At 39.0% G+C, this 19,064-nt stretch overlaps 1 protein-coding gene across 2 annotated transcripts in view; it reads left to right on the top strand.

The window, feature by feature from the left end:
* Il23r (interleukin 23 receptor) overlaps positions 1 to 7,888 on the top strand; it is a 91,286-nt gene extending 83,398 nt beyond the window's left edge. For both annotated transcript variants that reach the window (XM_031382102.1, XM_031382103.1), the window contains 2 exons: positions 4,260 to 4,350; positions 7,125 to 7,888. In XM_031382102.1, coding sequence (XP_031237962.1) covers positions 4,260 to 4,350; positions 7,125 to 7,763 — 730 coding nt within the window. In that variant the 3' untranslated portion in view covers positions 7,764 to 7,888. The remainder of the gene's footprint in view (positions 1 to 4,259; positions 4,351 to 7,124) is intronic.
* The last annotated feature ends 11,176 nt before the right edge of the window (positions 7,889 to 19,064 follow it).

Genomic DNA, 19,064 nt, shown 5'->3' with positions numbered 1-19,064 from the left:
TACATTCTTTCTCTCCCTTCTTCCGTCATGCTTTCTTGAGCTTTGCAAGTTGAGGGTGTTACAGATGGTCCAATCAGGCTGATTATTAAGTAGTTACTTACTTCTCAGGATTTTGACTAGTTATAAGTCTTTGCATTGACAGCTGCTTACTGCAAAAAAAGCTTCTCTGACTAAGGTTGAGAATACTACTAATCTATGGGTATAAACAAATATTTAAAAGGCAATTTGACAACATGACCATTTAACAAACAACAGTAACAGATCTCTTTGAGTCTATTCCCTCTCCAGACATGAGCTTTTGACAAGGTTACAGTATTGCATCTGAATTTCCTCCTGTGGGAAGAAATTCAAGTCCAATTCAAGTCCATTCAGAAAGGGGTTGATTACCATCCGTAACATTTCTGGCACTATTACACCTGTGGATATGTTTTGTACGGTATTTTAATATTGTAGCATATGGCATTACTACTCAGTAAAACCATTGATGGCTTTTCTCCCTCAGTGGCCTGTATAACCCCTTCCAGTACTATGAACACTGGCCATCAGGGAGGAAATTTCCAAGTCAGTCCCAACTTGATTTCTCTATGTTCTGCAACCAAAGCATAAGGTGCCTTCAGAAATAAAGTTTTACCATCTAGTTTTGGTGGGCAACTGTCTTAGTTATGGTTTTATTGCTTTGAAGAGACACCATGACCATGGCAACTCCTATAAAGGAAAGCATTTAATCAGGGGATAGCTTACAGTTCAGAAGTTTAGTCCATTATCATCATGGTGGGAAATATGGAAGCATGCCAGCAGACATGGTGTTGGAGAGGTAGATGAATGTTCCATATCAGAATCTACAGAAGTGAACACATAGTGTCTAGGCTTGAGCTTCTGAAACCTCAAAGCCCACACCCTAGTAACACACCTCCTCCAACCAATCTACACATACTCCAACAAAGTCAGACAACCTAAGTGCCACTCTCTATGGGCCTATGGGGGCCATTTTTATTCAAACCACAGCAGCAACTAAAGTCAGTAACACCAGCCTGTGTTGTCTTGAGAAAGGACCCATCTTCTTTCAAACAACTTCTCCCAGTATGGTATTAGTAAAGGTCTATGCTTAACTTGTTCAAAATGATGTGAGAAAGGAAAGGCCTCTGACTCTCTAAATGTTACCAGATGCCTTTGACATTCCAAATGTCTCAATAGACTTGTCTAATGTTGCAGTTTTCTAGTGCATCTAGTTATACAAAGATTTGGACACACAACAATAGTCACTGGCTTCTGACTTAAACCATATATGTGGCCAACCAGAAGTTGGAAACCTGTTTCTTTTCTTTCTTCCTTTCTTTGTCATCACTAGTTATATGAGATAATTTTTCATTAAAATGTGTACTCAAAATAAGAAAGTATTTTAAGCAAGCTAGTCTATAAGTTTTACCAACCTAATATGTGCATAGGCTTTTCCCACAGAACTTAAGCAATGCTTCAAATTTTAAATTATATATTAATAAACATATCCCTAGTAGCTTTTCAAAATGGACAAACTAGCTTCTAATTTTGCTTGGGGTGTATTAAAATATAATTATTTACAAAGACTCTTGAGATGTCTTAATGTTCAAATAATGTCTATAAAACATTAGTATTTATATCATCACCCAAAGATAGTCTATATATTTTGAAATTTTAAGTAATAATCATTTCATTACTATAATTAATATAACCCAAAAGCTTTTAGTTAGCAATAATACATAAGACAATAGAACAATTCATGAATAATTTAATTGTTTAAGTTCTAATTTTAAGAAGATATAAAGGGGTGTGGGGAAATAGCCTTTCAATAAAGCACTTGATTTACAAGCAGGAGAACTTAAGTTTGAGCCCTAGAACCCAAATTAAAAAAAAAAAAACTACAGGTAGGTGTTATTTATTATAATCCCAGTGCTGGGAAAGTAGAAACAGGCTGATGTGTGAGGTTCACTTGTCAAGCTCCAGGCCAATGATGGACCCTGTCTTTAAAATAATGCAGATGGCACCTAAGGAAGGACACCCAAGGCCTAATGTCCTCGGGCCTTCACAGGTACATATATTCCACATATCCACACATATATATGAAAATACACATACACATGCAAAATAGAAAGAGGAAATAGTTCCAATATAAGTATTTAACATACATGCAGATACTGTTATTTAATACAATTAAACATTATTGATACAAGCCTATGATTACAATCAGAACTAAAATGGAGGCAAAAAAATCACATTTTAAATATGTACAGATTATACACATTAGAGAATAAGACCAAGTTACCTATAATGCATCAGTGTCACATTAAGGAAAGAACTAAAAGTGCTTCCCTTGGAGTCATTTAACCAAGAAGGGATGAGTCCAGATCTGAATCCTTTGCTTCATGCTCCCGCTACCTTTGGTCCTCATCTGTCTGTTGTATGAGTCTGAACCTGTCTTAGTCAGGGTTTCTATTCCTGCACAAACATCATGACCAAGAAGCAAGATGGGGAGGAAAGGATTTATTCGGCTTACTTCCACATTGCTGTTTATCACAAAGGAAGTCAGGACTGGAACTCAAGCAGGTCAGAAAGCAGGAGCTGATGCAGAGGCCATGGAGTGATATTTCTTACTGGCTTGCTTCTCCTGGCTTGCTCAGCCTGCTCTCTTATAGAACCCAAGACCTCCAGCCCAGGGATGGCACCACTCACAAGGAGCCCTACCCCCTTTATCACTAATTGAGAAAATGCCCCACAGCTGGATCTCATGGAGACACTTCCCCAACTGAAGCTCCCTTCTGTGATAACTCCAGCCTGTGTCAAGTTGACACACAAAACCAGCCAGTACAGAACCTGTACTTTCCTGAAGGCTGTCTTGTGACTCTGTCTGTCCACGTGTCTGTGTGTACCTATCCCTGTGTGTATCTATCTATGAATGCTGTGTCTATCCCTCACAAGGGACTTCACTCTACTTATTGAGCAACACAGGAAGCATCACATGAGGAGGAGTAGGATACTTTACAGAAATCTCTACCAGTTTTATAAGGTACTAAGTCCCTGATTTCAACTGATCCAACTGACCCAGAAAACAAATACCATTGTTTCTCAACCAATATCCATATATGGTTGCTTTTTAACCTTTATAGTAGATTTTAGTAAGTGGCTTTCAACTTCTGTATTTCCTGGTTTCAGCAAATGATGCACATGACATGCATTGTCTGGGTCAGGGTCACGGTATATAATTTCAGATTATAGCCATGCATTAGCTTGGGTTGTAAATGTTGATTACATGGGAAATCCCAGGCAAGTAAAGTCAACTGTTACATTGTCCTCTTAAAGGCAAGTTAAACAATCTGAGTAGACAGTCTTAAGTCATAGGATATGAGATCCAGCAAAAGTTCCAGTCTTTTACAATGGAGGATACTTTCAGAATATTGTATCACCACACAAATATAATGACACTAAGAGTAGTTAAATTTTAAAAATATATGTGTAAAAATCACTGTGTACTCTATCAGTGTGCTTTGTGAAAACATCCCAGTAGCATCTAGTCATTAGCCTGGTCTAATTATAAGCACAAAAAGAATATGAGTTAATTTTTAAAATTGAGTCATAAAAACTGTATAAATATATGTAAAGAAATCATTTTTCCCTGATGTCAATCAAAATCAAAGGAGCTTGCAAAGTTCAATCAGTCATTTTGGTTGTTATTTAATAAATGTGTTTAGAGATCCTGTTAAAACAAGTAACAGGCCTTACTTGTTTTTCACAGGCTCTTCATGTGTCAAACCATACCTCAAATCAGTATGGTCTTGTCCATATCCCTGGTACAACCTGTTTGCACAATATAGTTTGCACAGTCAATGTAGAAGATGCTTTTATACATGAAGATAGCACCAAGAGGAACGTTTGACAAGATATTAAATCCACTTCTCACTGAATGCTTATTAAGAAAGCAATGGAACCCTTCGCTTCATGAGGTTAAGTTGTACTCCATTCTAGTTCCATTCATTGCCTATGATTGCCTGCACCAATTTAAAAGAAATGTTCTGAGAAAGCATGATGGTCATGCCTTTAATCCCAACACTCAGGAGGCAGAGACAGAGGGTTCTCTGAGTTCAAGGCCAGCCTAGTCTGCAGAGCAAGTTCTAGGACATCTAGGGCTACACAGAGAAGCTCTGTTTCAAGAAAACCAAAAAAGAAAATAAGAAAGAAGGAAGGAAGGAAGGGAGAAACTGCTTCTAATTTATCTTTTTGCTTTCTAGAATTAAAAGAAAAGTCTTACTGATAATCCCAAAGTGGCTTTATGAAGATATTCCTAATATGGAAAATAGTAATGTTGCAAAATTATTACAGGTAATCAAACAGCACCAAACAGAAACTGATTGGTGTCCAGAATGATGGGGTATGCCAATAAAACTAGCATAGGGAAGGCTGAAGCAGGAGGATAATGATTTCAAGGCCAACTAGAGCTATATAATGAGACCTTGTCAAACAAACAAGCAGGGGCTGGAGAGGCAGGGCAGTGGTTAAGAGTACCTGTCACTCTTGCAGAGGACCCAGGTTCAATTCCTAGAATTAACATGCTGGCCCATAGCCATCCATAACTCCAGTTCCAGAGGATTCAATGCCCTTTTCTGACCTCCACTGTACCATATACACATGTAATGAACATACATATATGCAAGCAACATTCATATATATATAATAAATCTATAAATAAATAGTAAACAACAACAAAATATCCATAATTAAATTATCAGTTAGGACCAAGAGTTCAGTCTGGTCATCAGAATATTTATATATATATATATATATTCTGAGATCACTTGAGTATATATATATATATATATATATATATATATATATATTATTCCAGGAAAAGAGGAGTTCAAAGGACAGCCTAGGGATGCTGGGCAGTTGCAGTTGGGAGAAGTTTTGACAGCTACAAAGCAGAGAGAAAATATGGGAGGATGAGGACTTTCTCAAGAGAAAAAATATTCTAGGAAAGAGGGTGATATGAACTCAAGTACCAAGAGGACTCTTGTGTTAACTTCTTATCTCAATAAGCCTGTATAAAATAAACACACAGCCCAGTTATTATATTTATAAGCTATTAGCCTAGATTGTACAGAACTATCACTGTACTAATCTATTCCCCCAGCTATGAGACCCCTTGCTACTTGCGGCTTCTCCAGGCCATGTGGATCTGCTCCATCCTCCTCTGCCTCCTCTTCCCCCTCCTCCTCCTCCTCCTCCTCCCTCTCTGAGACCCACCTTTCCCTTCCATTGCCCAATCATTGGCTTCCACCTTTATTTGACCAGTTAGAATGGGGAGAAGGCCAAGTGAGATCACTTGAGTATGTGATCCACTCCTCATCAGGGGTAACTCCTCTTGATGAAGCAAAATTAACATCAAAATGCAAACAGCACCAAGGCAACCCACAACATTTCCACCTTTTGTCCAATTAAAAGGCTCCTTTTTTTCCCAGATATAAATTAAGCATAACCATAACAATTATGCAATGATGTAAATTATAGAGTATGATATATAATTAACATCTAGGCTATCAGTTTGTCAATTAAAGTACTCTACCACCTATCCTAACAATTTTATATTTGAGTTATATTTTTATTTTAGCTTGGGCAGGCCAGGCCTATTTATAAAGCAGATACATGTGTCTCTGCTTAAAGTTGGGTGAGCCCATTGCCTTAGTTAGCTGTCTATTGCTGTGAAGAAACACTATGACTAAAAGCAACTTTCTTAGAAAGGAAGGAGATCATCTTATAGCTTGCCATCTATCACCCAGGGAAGGGAGGGCAAAATATTGAGGCAATAACTAATGCAGAAGCCATGAATGAGTGCTGCTTACTGGCTTGCTTTCCATGACTTATTCAGCATGCTTGCTTGCTTTCTTTTTTTTTACACTCCATATTTTATTTCCTACCCCCACCCTCTGACTGTTCCACATCCCATACCTCCTCCCCACTCCCCTGTCTATACATAGATGTCCCCACCCCCACCCAACCTGACCTTTAAACTCCCTGGGGCCGCCAGTCTCTTGAGGGTTAGGTGCATCATCTCTGAATGAACACAGATCCAGAAGTCCTCTACTATATGTATGTTGGGGGCCTCATATCAGCTGGTGTATGCTGCCTGTTTGGTGGTCCAGTGTTTGAGAGGTCTTGGTGGTCCAGATTAATTGAGACTGTTGGTCTTCCTACTGGATCACCCTTCTCCTCAGCTTCTTTCAGCCTTCCCTAATTCAACAACAGGGGTCAACAGCTTCTGTCCATTGGTTGGGTGCAAATATCTGCATCTGATTCTTTCAGCTGCTTGTTGGGTCTTTCAGAGAGCAGTTATGATAAGTCCCTTTTTGTATTTGCTCCATAGCCTCAGTAATAGTGTCAGGCCTTGGGACCTCCCCTTGAGCTGGATCCCACTTGGGGCCTGTTGCTGGACCTTTTTTTGCCTCAGGCTCCTCTCCATTTCCATCCCTGTAATTCTTTCAGATAGGAAAAATTATGGGTCAAAGATGTGACTGTGGGATGGCAACCCCATCCCTCACTTGATGTCAGTGTACTTTCTTATAGCACTCAGGACTACCAGCTCAGGGGTGGCACTGACTACAATGATCTAGTCTCTCCCACATCAATCATCAATCAAGAAAATGCACCAAAGGCTTGCCCACAGGCCAATCTGTGGCTACATTGTCTCACCCTTCTTCCAAAATAACTCCAGTTTGTGTCAAATGAGACACAAAACTAGTCAACACACTAATCAATTTAGCCTAGATACACATCATTTAAATGAAGGATTCTCAGGATAAAATAAAAAAAATAAACAAAAAAGTAAAACTTTTTTTAAAAAAAGGTTTTAACCAAGAACTATGCTTAAAACATGGATTCTTCTTAATTCTTTCTTTGGGAGACCTATGTAAAGATTTAGAAGAGACCCAAAAGACAGAAGGAGGAAATCATCCTGGAAGTAAACACTCAGATAAAAGGAAAAGGAAAGGAAAGAAAGTTTCAGACACAACCCAATTATTCAGTCAATTCTTTTAAATAAATTGGGTGATTAGGGGGGTGGGTTGCCTGTAAAATTAAGTAATGGTTTTTTTTTCCCCTAGGAAAAAAGTGTACTCGAGAATGATAATGCCAGTGAGCAGGCCCTATATGTGGATCCTGTCCTTACAGAGATAAGTGAAATCTCTCCCCCGGAACACAAACCCACAGACTACAAAGAAGAAAGGCTCACAAGACTTCTTGAGACAAGAGACTGCCCTCTAACAACGTTGTCTACCAGTTCTTCTGTTGTGTATATTCCTGATATCAACACTGGATACAAACCCCAGGTTTCAAATGTTCCTCCAGGAGGAAACCATTTCATTAATGGAGATGAAAGAGACCCTACATCCTTTGAGGCCACAGATGATCACTTTGCCAGATTGAGAACATATCCTAGCTTCCAGTTTTCTGCTTCAAGTATGAATTTACTAAGCAAAACACTAATTCTTGATGAATTGAGCCTTGTCTTAAATCAAGGAGAATTCAATTCTCTTGATATACAAGACTCCAGACAGGAGGAAACCAGCATGGCTTTGCAAAGTGACTCACCCAGTGAAACTATCCCAGCGCAGACTCTGCTGTCTGATGAATTTGTCTCCTGTTTGGCAATCGGGAATGAAGACTTGCCGTCTATTAATTCTTACTTTCCACAGAACATTTTGGAAAGCCATTTCAGGAGGATTTCACTCTTGCAAAAGTAGACTATGCCATCAAAGTCAGTGTGAGAAGCTGTCTTTCCAAAGCTTCCCTCAGCAGAAGTGTAATTATGCTGCCATGATTCCAGGATGGCACTCACCTCACTGGCAAAATGAAGCAAAAACAAGGAGGGTGTGCTTGTTTGCTCATTTGTTTGTTTTCATTTTATTTTAATATTCCCACTTGAGGCAGGAGCTCACAGAGCCCAACTTGACTAACTCACTATATGGTTGAGGATGGCTGAACTGGTTTTCCTGCCTCTTCCTCCTAAGTGCTAAAGGTGTGTGCCACCAAGAATATTTCTTTCATACTTCTGTCATTAAATTGTACAGAACAGCTTGGTTTATATAAAGGACAAATAGTGCAGAATACATAGTAGTGAAATAAATGTAGAAAATGGGTCTTTGAAATCAGAACATGAATATTTCCTTGCAGAGGCAGAAACAAGTTTAATTTTCATCTAATACTTAAAAATCTCCTGAATAGTTAAGATCTAGAACCAAACAACAGAACAAGTAAGGAAGGAACAAGCTAGCAGCTAATTAACACGTTAGCTTATCATTCTTCCACTACTTTCCTGGTTTTAGATTAAAAGATTGTAAAATGGTGGTGGTTGGAACCACAGGCTTCCTTTCGCCATTCAAGTTAAGAGTGGGGGGGAGGGTAGGTTCATTCTGTGATAAACATCAATATTTGTTCTGGCAGAATCCACATGAGGTAGGAGGCACAGGATGGGCAAAACAAGTCGTTTGACTGTTATTGTCAACTATATGTTGAGTAAGTATCTCATAAAACTATCCTGAAAACAGTCATGTGTCCAACTCTGGAGTAGTGACCATCTACTACATCCCATGTCTGCTGCAGACATTTCCGGCTACTCACTATGTGCTGTTTACTTTTTTCTCACTCTGTGAAGCTATTCTGCTCCAAAGTAGAGCGACCAGGTAAAGCTTACCACCTAAGGGAAATTCTGTCCTCTATCCGAAACTGTTTATGTATTTGTTGTACTTTACAAAGTCTAAACAGGATGTTTTGTGCCATTCACAGAATGCAAATGTTAAATATCTTGACTTGTAAATTGTTGTGACGTGGCCTTATTCTTCTCTAAAGGGAGACTGACAGTAAGGGAAAGAGGCCGGTCAGATTTGAGACCCAGTGACCAGACAGACTCCTCTTTGTTGGCTGGTCTTGTGTATTGTGGAAGACATAGTTATAGGTCATGTCATTGTAATCATAAATATAACGTGTGCAAAGAGCTTTTATTCAGTTAAAAGGCCAACAGCAAAGAGTTCTTTGCTCTTTCATAAATGCTTCTGCCACAGCACAGTGCCCCAGGTGGTGTGAAGCATGCAACATGTTTGTTCTATGGCCTGTCCTCCCACCACATCCCTGCTCAGCACAGGAAAAACCTTTTTTTTTTTTTTAAATTAGCTTACAAAGTAGCAGGTTTCTTTGTGGCTTTTTTGTTTATGCTTAGTTTTGGTTGACACTCTCCAGGCGCCATGTCCTTACCCCATGCTCAACTAAGCCCTCCCACCCCCATATTCCCACTTGTGCTTACATCTCACATTTGATCTATTACCCTCTCCACCGCTCTCCCCTGAAAGCCTCGTTTTCCCCTCTTGAGGGCCCCTTTCTAGGTTCCTGTCATCTACACACACACATATCTACAAATGCACATAAAATATTAGAGCCAGGGATCCACATATGAGGAAGAACAGGGAGTGTTGTCTTTCTGAGCATGAGTTACTTCATTTCATATAGTGTTTGGGAGATAAAGAGATGATTAACAGTAGCTACTCCTCTTACAAGAATTTGAATTCCTTTCCCAGGATTCATGTTGTTTGGTTCACAATTGTTCAAGCTCCAGGGGATTGGACAGCCTCTGAGTTCCTGTCCTCATGCACACTTAGCCTTATACAGACAGACACATAATTTAAATATATATTTATAGAAAACAATATATAATATTTTCTAGTCCCATCCATTTTCCTCTGAATATCATAATTTCCTTTTTCCTTGTCACTGAATAATTTCCCTTTCTGCATATACATGTACCACATTTTCACTATCCATTTATCAGTGAATGGACATCTAGATTGGTGCCACTCCTTGACTACTGAGAGTAAAGTAAAAATGAATGATGGACAACATATCTCTAATGGGTGTCTTTTGGGTATAGACCTAAGAGTTAGCTGGGTCATAGGATAGATCTATCACTAGGTTTCTGGGGAATCCACATACTGCTTTCCTTAGTGTCAGCACCAATTAACACCTCCACCAGCAGTGCACAGGAGTACATCTTTCCCCACACTCTCACCAGAATTTAGTTTCTCAATAATAGCCAGTCTGATTGGGGTGGGATAGAATCTCAAAGTTTTAATTTGCAATTTCCCTGACAAAAAATTATGTTGAACCCTTTTTTAAAATATATATATATATATTCTTTGGACAACTTTCTGATAACTTTCCTAAGCTTATTTTTAAAATCATGTTGTTTTCTTTTTAAATTTATTTATGTGTCTAGATATTTTGTACACATGCATGTCTGTATGTCATATGCTTATAGTGCCCATGAAGGCCAGAAGACAGCTTTGGATCCTCCTAGTTACAAATGGTTGTGAGTCACCACATCACTGCTAGGAATCAAACCCAGGTTCTATGGAAGAGCAGTCAGTGTTCTTAATCACTGAGCCAGCTCTCCAGTCCCTCACTCATTTTTCTCCTTTTTCTGTGTGTAATTTAGCTATCTTGCTTCTTTTAATATTCTAGATATTAATCCTCTATCAGAAGTATAGATGGCAAAGATTTCTCTCCCATTCTGTAAGCTATCTTTTTGCTTGATTAACTATTTCTTTTGCTGTACAGACACTTTTTAATTTTGTTAGGTCCCATTTTAGGCCTTATTGCTGAGTAACTGGAGTACACTATCTTAAAAAAAATAGACCTGCCTGAAGAAGAAATCAAGAAAAAAGGAAAGAGAAAGGAAGGAAAAAAGTAAGGGAGTGGGGAAAGATGACAAATCTGGGAATAACCCTGACAAAGGAAATGAGAGACTGTGTAATAAAAGCTGAAGCCCTTTCCTCTAGCACATTCATAGTTGCCCCTTCCACGGAGTGAAGGCTTGAATACCTTTGGAGTTCACTTTTGTGCTGGGTAAGAGATAAGGATAACATTTTGTTCCTGAACATGGGAATAGCTGATTTTTCCCAGGATCTTTTGTTGAAGAGGCTGTCTTTTATACAGTATAATTTAACATCTTTATAAAAAAAGAATCCCATTACTGTAGCTAGTTTATGTCAGCTTTCTCTATTCTATTCCATTGGTCTATATACCTACTTTTGTATTAGTACCCTGCTGTTCTTATGACAATAGCTCTGTAGCATAACTTCCTGTCAGGTACAGTGATATCTCCTCTACCCTTTTAGCTCAGAACTCCTTAGCTCTCTGGAGTCTTTTGTAGATTTCTTTGGTAAGAAGGCCATTTTCATTAATTGATCCATCCAATATATAAGTATGTAAAAGTTCGCCATCTTCTAGTGCATTCCTTGATTTTTTCTCTTCAGTTTTTGAAGAGAGCTTGCAGAGGGCTGTCACATTTTTAGTTAAGTTTATTCCAAGGCATTTTGCTTCTTGGTTTATTGGGTTGTTTGCTTCCCGGTGTATTGTGAGTAGGATTATTTCCGTGGTTATCTTCTCAGTATGTCTGTCACTAAAATATAAGATCACTGATTTGTGGCCTGTCACTTTGCAGAAAGCCTTTATCAGCTCTGAGAGTATCCAGCTAGATTCTTTTGGTCTCTTATGTAGAGAATCATGTCATCTGCGGATAGGAATCTGCAGCCTTCCTCCTTTCCTTTATTTACCCTTTCATTTGCTTGTGTTATTGGGCTAGCTATGACTTTCTGTACTACACTGAGTACAATTTTCTTTTTTAAAAAAATAAGGTGTAGTCACTTATTTTTGTGAAATTGTCCTGAGTTTTCCAACATTTCATATAATTTTGGCGATAAGTTTCTTGTACATAGCACTTACTGTGTTGAGATATGTTCTGCCTATTGAGTTTCTTCAGGATGTTTATCCAAAGGGGGTGCTGAAGAGATAGCTCAGTGTAAGAGTACTTGCTGCTCTTGTAGTGGACCAGAGTTTGTTTCCAGCACCCACTCTAAGTGCCTCACAGTCACCTGTAACTTTAGCTGTGGTAGCTCCAAAACCTTCTTCTGTCTTCAATGGGCACCTGATGCTCATATATGTGCACAAACACACACATGCATACACATAAATTGTTTTAGAAAGTACCAAGGAGGAATTGGGATTCGGGGTTTGGATGAGACAGTTCTTCCCCCTCCTTCCATTTTATATTATAGTTTAGTAGTGGTCTCCAGGTGTGCTGGCTAGTTTTATGACAACTTGAAACAAGCTACAGTCATTTAAGAGTAGGGAACATTTAAGAACAGGTGACCACAATTACCTCCATAAAAATCTGGCTGTGGCCCAGGCTGTAGAACAATTTATTAATTAGTGATTGGTGGAAGAGAGTCCAGCCCATTGTGGGGACACCCTTGGGCTATTGGTCTCGGGTTCTATAAGAAAACATGATAAGTAAACCACAGGAGCAAGCCAGTAAACTGCATCCCTCCATGGCTTCTGCATGAACTCCTGCCTCCAAGTTCCTGCCTGGTTTGAGTTCTTGCCTTGGCTTCTTTTGCTGGACTGTGATTCAGGATATGAAAGCTAAACAAGCCCCTTTCTCCCCGAGTTGCTTTTGGTCATAATATCTCATCATAGCAATATTAACTTGAACTAGATCACCAGGGAAGAGCACGCCAATTGATTATCAAACATCAAATGGTGGTCTAAGAACATATATATATATATATATATATATATATATATATATATAATATATATATATATGCTTTTATAATATTATATAGATTGAGCAGGTTTCAGTGTCATATTTAGGAATATACATATATATGTATATATACATACATGTGTGTATAACAAAATTAAACAAAAAAAGAGGTCATAAACTTGGAAGAAAGCGAAGGGGAATGTTCGTGGGGAGAAGACTTTTTTTTTTCTTTTCTCTTTTATTTTTTCATCAAATATACTCTGATTACTATCTTCGCTCCCTCTATTCCTCTCATTCATTCTCACTTCCCTTCCCCTCTGGAGCTGCCTCCATCTGTCTCTTCTTAGGAAACAAACAGGCACCTTGGGAAATAACAAAATAAAATATAGTAAGACAAAATCAAACACAGCAGAAAAGTAAAAAGCAAATAAACGGAAGATTTATTAAGACACACTCGTTCACATACTCAGGAATCCCATACAACACAGAAGTGGAACTATAATATGCATGCAAAGACCCTGTAGGGCAAAAACAAATAAATATTAAAATTTTTAAAAAATAAGTTAAATTTGAGGAGTGGAAGAAACCAACATGACATCAGGAGATAAGGGACTTCCAAAAATGCCATTGAATTTGGCATCTACTGTTCTTATGCAGCCTACAATTAAGAGTAGTTTGTTTCCCTAGTAAGACTCCTTTAGGGAAAACTAAATTTTCTTTTTTCTTTTTTTTTAACTTTATTTATTTCTTTTATTTAATTTTTTATTTTATTTATTTACATTTCCTGGTTTCCCCTCCAAAAACCTCTATCCCACCCCACCTCTCCCCTGCTTCCATGATGGTACTCCCCCACCCACCCACCCTCTACTGCCTCCTAGCATTCCCCGATGCTGGGGCATCGAGCCTTCCCTGGACCAAGAAAGCTGCCCCCCCCCCATTTATACCAGATAAGGCCATTCTCCACATATGCAGCTGGAGCCATGAGTCCCTCCATGTGTACTCTGGTTGGCAGTTCAGTGCCTGGGAGGTCTAGGGGGTCTGGTTGGTTGCTATTGTTGTTGTTCTTATAGGATTGCAAACTCCTTCAGCTCCTTCAGTCTTTCCCCTAACTCAGGAGGAGATTATTTTTATTGAATATTTTCTGTTGGCTTTTCTGATCCCCAATGAACTGGAAAGTGTGCCTGCAACATGAGCCACATACTTACTGCTGCCCCAATTCTCACAGAAACTTCAACTCTGTTACAATAACAATGCTTGGCAAAGAGTCAAATGTTTTCTTTCTATAATTCTTTTAACATGTACTAATTGAATTATTGTGTGCTTAGAAGTGGATCACCATTACCATATAAACCTGAGGTAGAAGTCAGCACAGAAAATTTCTTGAGTGGTCAAAGTCATACTTCCCGCCCCATTGATGGTGCTACCCACATCACCTCCAGTCTTTGCCTGAATCCTGTATTTTCTGCACCTTCTGGGAACAAGTATGAACTATGTCATCAATCCATTTTGCTCTTGAGTATATTATTAACTTCTTTTCCTTGAGTCACAGTATCATAAGTTGCTGTTTCTTAGTGGAAATATCCTCCCATTTGGTATGGTATAGGAGAAAGGAAAAAGGAGAGATGCTGACCTCAAGATGACACTAAGAAAGAGTAAGGGAGAGATGCTGAAATATGATGGGAAAGATGCTGAAACTGAATGGAGTACCATGCTCTGTGCAATGCTATAGCTGATAAGGAAAACAAATTATTTCCTGTCCTAATACATTGTTCATAGGATCAAAAAATAGTACAGTGGAACCAATTCCTAAAGTAGACGTGTGTGTTTGTGTGTGTGTGTGTGGTCTGGATGTGCACTTTATTTAGAGTAGATTTTTTGTAACCAGGGTTAGAAGTAATATGGAAGAAACAATAAGGCATGTGGCTCTCAGGAAGCATGGGTTTCTGAAATGCACTCCTGGTACATTCCCAGCTTCCTCTTTTCTTATGTTTTCAATCATCCTGTTTTAAAATAGAGGAACTGTTCATGACAATGGCATAAAGCAGAGGTTTTGAAGATGTGCTTTAGCAGTTTATCCTCTTTATCAAACACAATCAGCTGCAAAATTCCAAAGTGTAAAGGTGAGGAAAACAACCTTCCTTCTGAGAACACATTGGAGACCTTGATTAGGCCCCCTTTCTCCAACTCTTAGTTGCGTCCAGTTCTGAAGCAGCATGGGGAACCAGACTATGCATCTCTCTTCCACTCTGTGGACTGAGCTTGGCCTAGAAAAGCCTGAACTTACGGACTAAACAGAGATTTTTTTTACCTAACGTCAAGTGAGCTAGTCCAGAAGATTCATCCAGAACATCCCCAAATTTCTCTATGACATGATGACTGAGCAAAGACGGGCTTCTTCCTCAGACAACTGGCAGGGCAGGTTGAATACAGAGAGGACCTCGCTGCTCTCCAGTTACTATGTGGTTAGTCTGGCTTTGTTCAAGTTTGGGCTTTTTCTGAGATCAGTGAAAATAAAATATTGTTTTGTGAAATAATAAGTTTTTATAAATCCTGAGATTATGGAGTCCTACTGCAGCTTCTCTCTGTGTAAGGTAATTATGCCAATTGCAGAGAGTTGAGCTTTAAAGGCAACTGCTACCTGTTAGGCAGACACTATTGATTTAACATATAATAGGTGATTAAAAATAAACTATAGCTCTCTCTGAGGTAAAAGCATGGCACTAATATAGAGTTATTAGATTTAGATTCATGACTAGATTGTATACAACTTCTGTGGATACCACAGTTAGGACAGAATTACAGAGAGCTACCAGAGGCTAGACAGGGGGTTACTATCACTGAGATTAACCATTAAATCCCAATTAATGTTTCATGTTAGGGCTCTTTTAGCCATTTTACTAATTTCATAGCCATCCTAACTGAGGAGAGTGACTCTCTACCTTGCGTGTGTAGACTTCGTATCTTGCTCTGAAGAAACATTCCACTCACCCTTATGCTAAAAAAATACAAGCTATTGTTTATTTTCATGATTTGCCTTTAGCAAAAGTTAAGAATGTTATCTTAAATGAGTCATTTTTACTCTGAGCAGTAAGAAGATTCCAGGTGAGTTGTAACAGAAAAAGAAAACAAAACAACACAAAGCTAAGGAACCGCTTTATAGAAACTCCATACTTTCCTGAGATTGTTGTCTCAAGCCAAACAAAAACACTGATTGTGTCCATAAAGACTAATCTAAAATTAGCAGCTCTCTCTCAGAGCACAGGAAGGAAATCATGAATAGTGTAAACACCAGGGCCCAAGTGTGAAGTTGGCAGTCAATAAGTCTTCTCTTCCACTTCTCTTCACATCCTGCCTGAAAATTTGTTAATTCCAACTTTTCCATTTTTATTAGTATATGTTAACTGTATTTATACCCAGTGAGTTGCAGCACCACCGTTTCATAGTTGTATATAATGTAGTCTGATCAGATCTACCTCCTGTTATCATCTCTTGTCCACTTGCTACTCCTGCACTTTCTTTCATCATCCCTACTGGTCCCCATCTACTATCATGTCTTTTATGATGTAGTAAGTTTCATTAGACTTCCTCAAAGGAGCATAAGTAGGGTGCATAAAGGAGCATTGGCAACTTACTGGTGGCTACCCTACTGAAGAAAATGCCCATCTCCCCCAACAATCATGAATTATATTCATATATATTTATATATATTATTTATATATTAATATATATTATTTCAGGGATGGTGAAGTCTTTTGAGCTCCCCCAACTCAATATCGAAATGGTCTACCTAAGAACTTTACTATAAAAGGTTAAAAGGAAGTATAACAGTAAATTAAGAAGTAGATGTTTTATTTTGGAACTATATAGTTATCACAAAAATAGATCTCAAACAATGTGAGTAGAGTCATGTGTTTGTGTAATTGAGCTGGGATCTCATTATTTTACCCCGGCTAGCCTCAAGTTTCTAGGCTCAAGCAACCCACCTGCCGCAGCCTATGGAGTAGCTTTAACTGCAGGTGTTGCCACCATACTCAACAAATATACATTCCCAACATGCAATAGGAAGATAGTAGGCATTAGAAGCCCTCTGATCTGAATACAGTTCTGCCCTCCTGGGCATTAGCACTGTGATTTCTAATACTCCTGAGGATTTGACTTCTTTTTCCTTAAGGTAAGGTCATATTGTCAGCAATAAAGGACAAAGACAGCCCCATATTGTCACCATCAGCAGCCTGGGTAGTTCTAGTCTTTTAGGGATCCTCACTTAGGACTACCCTGGGTTTGTGGTTTCCACACAGAAAAGAATTTTAGGCATAGCACTTCTAAAGTATATTTGGAGGTTTTATTAAAGACATATTTGGGGGGTTGTATTGTTTTGTTTTGAATTTTATTTCTCATTATACCAACCAAGCAGGTGGCACATACCATGGTGTACATGTAGAGATTGGAAGACAACTTTTGTGGAGTCAGCACTTTCCATACATCTTCTGTGGGTTCTGGGAATCAAACTCAGGTCATTAGGTTTGTATGACAAGTGCTCTGCCTGCTTAGCCACCTCATTGACCATAAAGATACATTAATGTAGACTTAAACATGAGGGTTAGGAGAAAGAGAGAGATCCATGAGGCAAACAGCATACACCTCACTGGTACGTACTTCCCAAGAATGAAGGAGAAAAAAGACCTACCCACGGACAAGCCATCCTCCTCAGAGGAGAGCTGATGAAAGTGGGACATACCAGGGTATGGGCATGAGAGCCTTAAGCTAGAGTGACAATGTCATTCTTGCCATCACGTTTACCATCTGATGGTCCTCAAGTTGTCTCAAATCAAACATTTTTGAAGAACATGTTTTTCTAATGGAAAATACAAAGGAAGTTCAGCTCTCATTTTACTCATTTAGCATTCAATGCAGATTTAGTCTGTCTCTGTCCCTGAAATTGGAATTCATTCATATTTCATTAAATATAATGGGATTTTAAGAAACCACTGGATGCCAAGTATATGCAGATTTGCTTTCTTTAGTAATCTGTGCATGCTGCCTTCAATGTACCAACTTGTAAGGTGTCTTACAGTGACTAGAAGAACACACAAAACCTTGTGAGGGAAAGAAAGGAATACAGGGATGCCCTGATCATGGAGACAAATGATTCATGTAAATGCCAAAGAGGAGACAGAAGCATTCTGTAACAGATGTAATTACTCACTGCATCAGTGTTAAGTGACTTCTAAAAACATACTTAAAAATTCTTTAGTTGAATCTTTTCCATTTTTTGTGGGTGCAGCAAACTTTATTGATGGTATTCAAAAAAAAAAACAGGGCTCCCTAGGCCCCTCCCGGTATTGTGGGGATCTGGGATGGAAACTGTAAGGGAGATGCTCAGTATTGAGGGTTGAGTTGAGAACAAAGCTGTAGCATGATGGCTATGGGGCTGATGCTGCTAAGGCTGTGGGCAAGACCCCAGAGCTGAACAGGAAGCTCACTGGCATGCCCTTCCATGTCCCTACCCTGAATATGTCCATCATGGATTTGACATGCCTCCTGGAGAAAACTGCTAAGTACCATAACATCAAGAAGGTGGTGGAGCAGGCATCTGAGAGCTCACTAAAGGGTATCCTAGGCTACACTGAGGACCAGGCTCTCTCATAAAACTTTAACAATGACTGACTCCTACTCTTCCATGTTTGATGCTGGTGCTGGCATTGCTCTCAAAGACAACTTTGTAAAGCTTAATTCCTGGTATGACAATGAATATGGCTATAGTAGCATGGTGGTGGACAACTTCATGGCCTACATGACCTCCAAAGAGTAAGAAGCCTTGGACCACACACCCCAGCAAGGACAACCTTCCTATTCTCAGCTTTAACTGTGCCACTGAACTTGTCATAGGTAGAGTCATACTGGAACATGTAGACCATGTAGTTGATGTCAGTAAAGGGGTCATAGCAACAATCTCCACGTTGCCAGATGAACTGGAAGCCCTGGTAACCAGGCTACCAATATGGCCAAATCTGTTCACTCTGACCTTCACCACTATGTCTATGAGAGGAGATTGGCACTATATGAGAAGACAAGGCTGTTTCTGGAACAGGGAAAAACAGAAAGATGAATATTTTTCCATTTTGTCACTTTGTTTCAGATCCTCATTATCAAAGCAAATTCAAGTAAAATGTCTAGAATTCTAAATACAACTAATATCACAAATAAGTGGACTAATTGCTTTCCTCCCTTGCATTAAAGACAAGCAAGGCTTTTTAATTTCAGACTTACCACATGCCCAGTGTGTGATGTTGGGTAATTATTAGGGTCCTGATCTCTGGTTGCCCTTTTTCTGTGAGTTCTGTAAGACATGTAAGTTCTGGTGTGTCTTGCTCCAGATGTTGCTAAGTTACTTACTTCTTTCTTGAAACAGTTTCTTCCCTCCAAGAACATCATTGATTTTTCTTTC

The sequence above is a fragment of the Mastomys coucha genome, unplaced genomic scaffold, assembly GCF_008632895.1.
Source record: "Mastomys coucha isolate ucsf_1 unplaced genomic scaffold, UCSF_Mcou_1 pScaffold20, whole genome shotgun sequence".
Lineage (NCBI taxonomy): Eukaryota > Metazoa > Chordata > Mammalia > Rodentia > Muridae > Mastomys > Mastomys coucha.
Note: the sequence above shows the minus strand (reverse complement) of the source record. Positions and strands in the feature narration are given on the sequence as shown.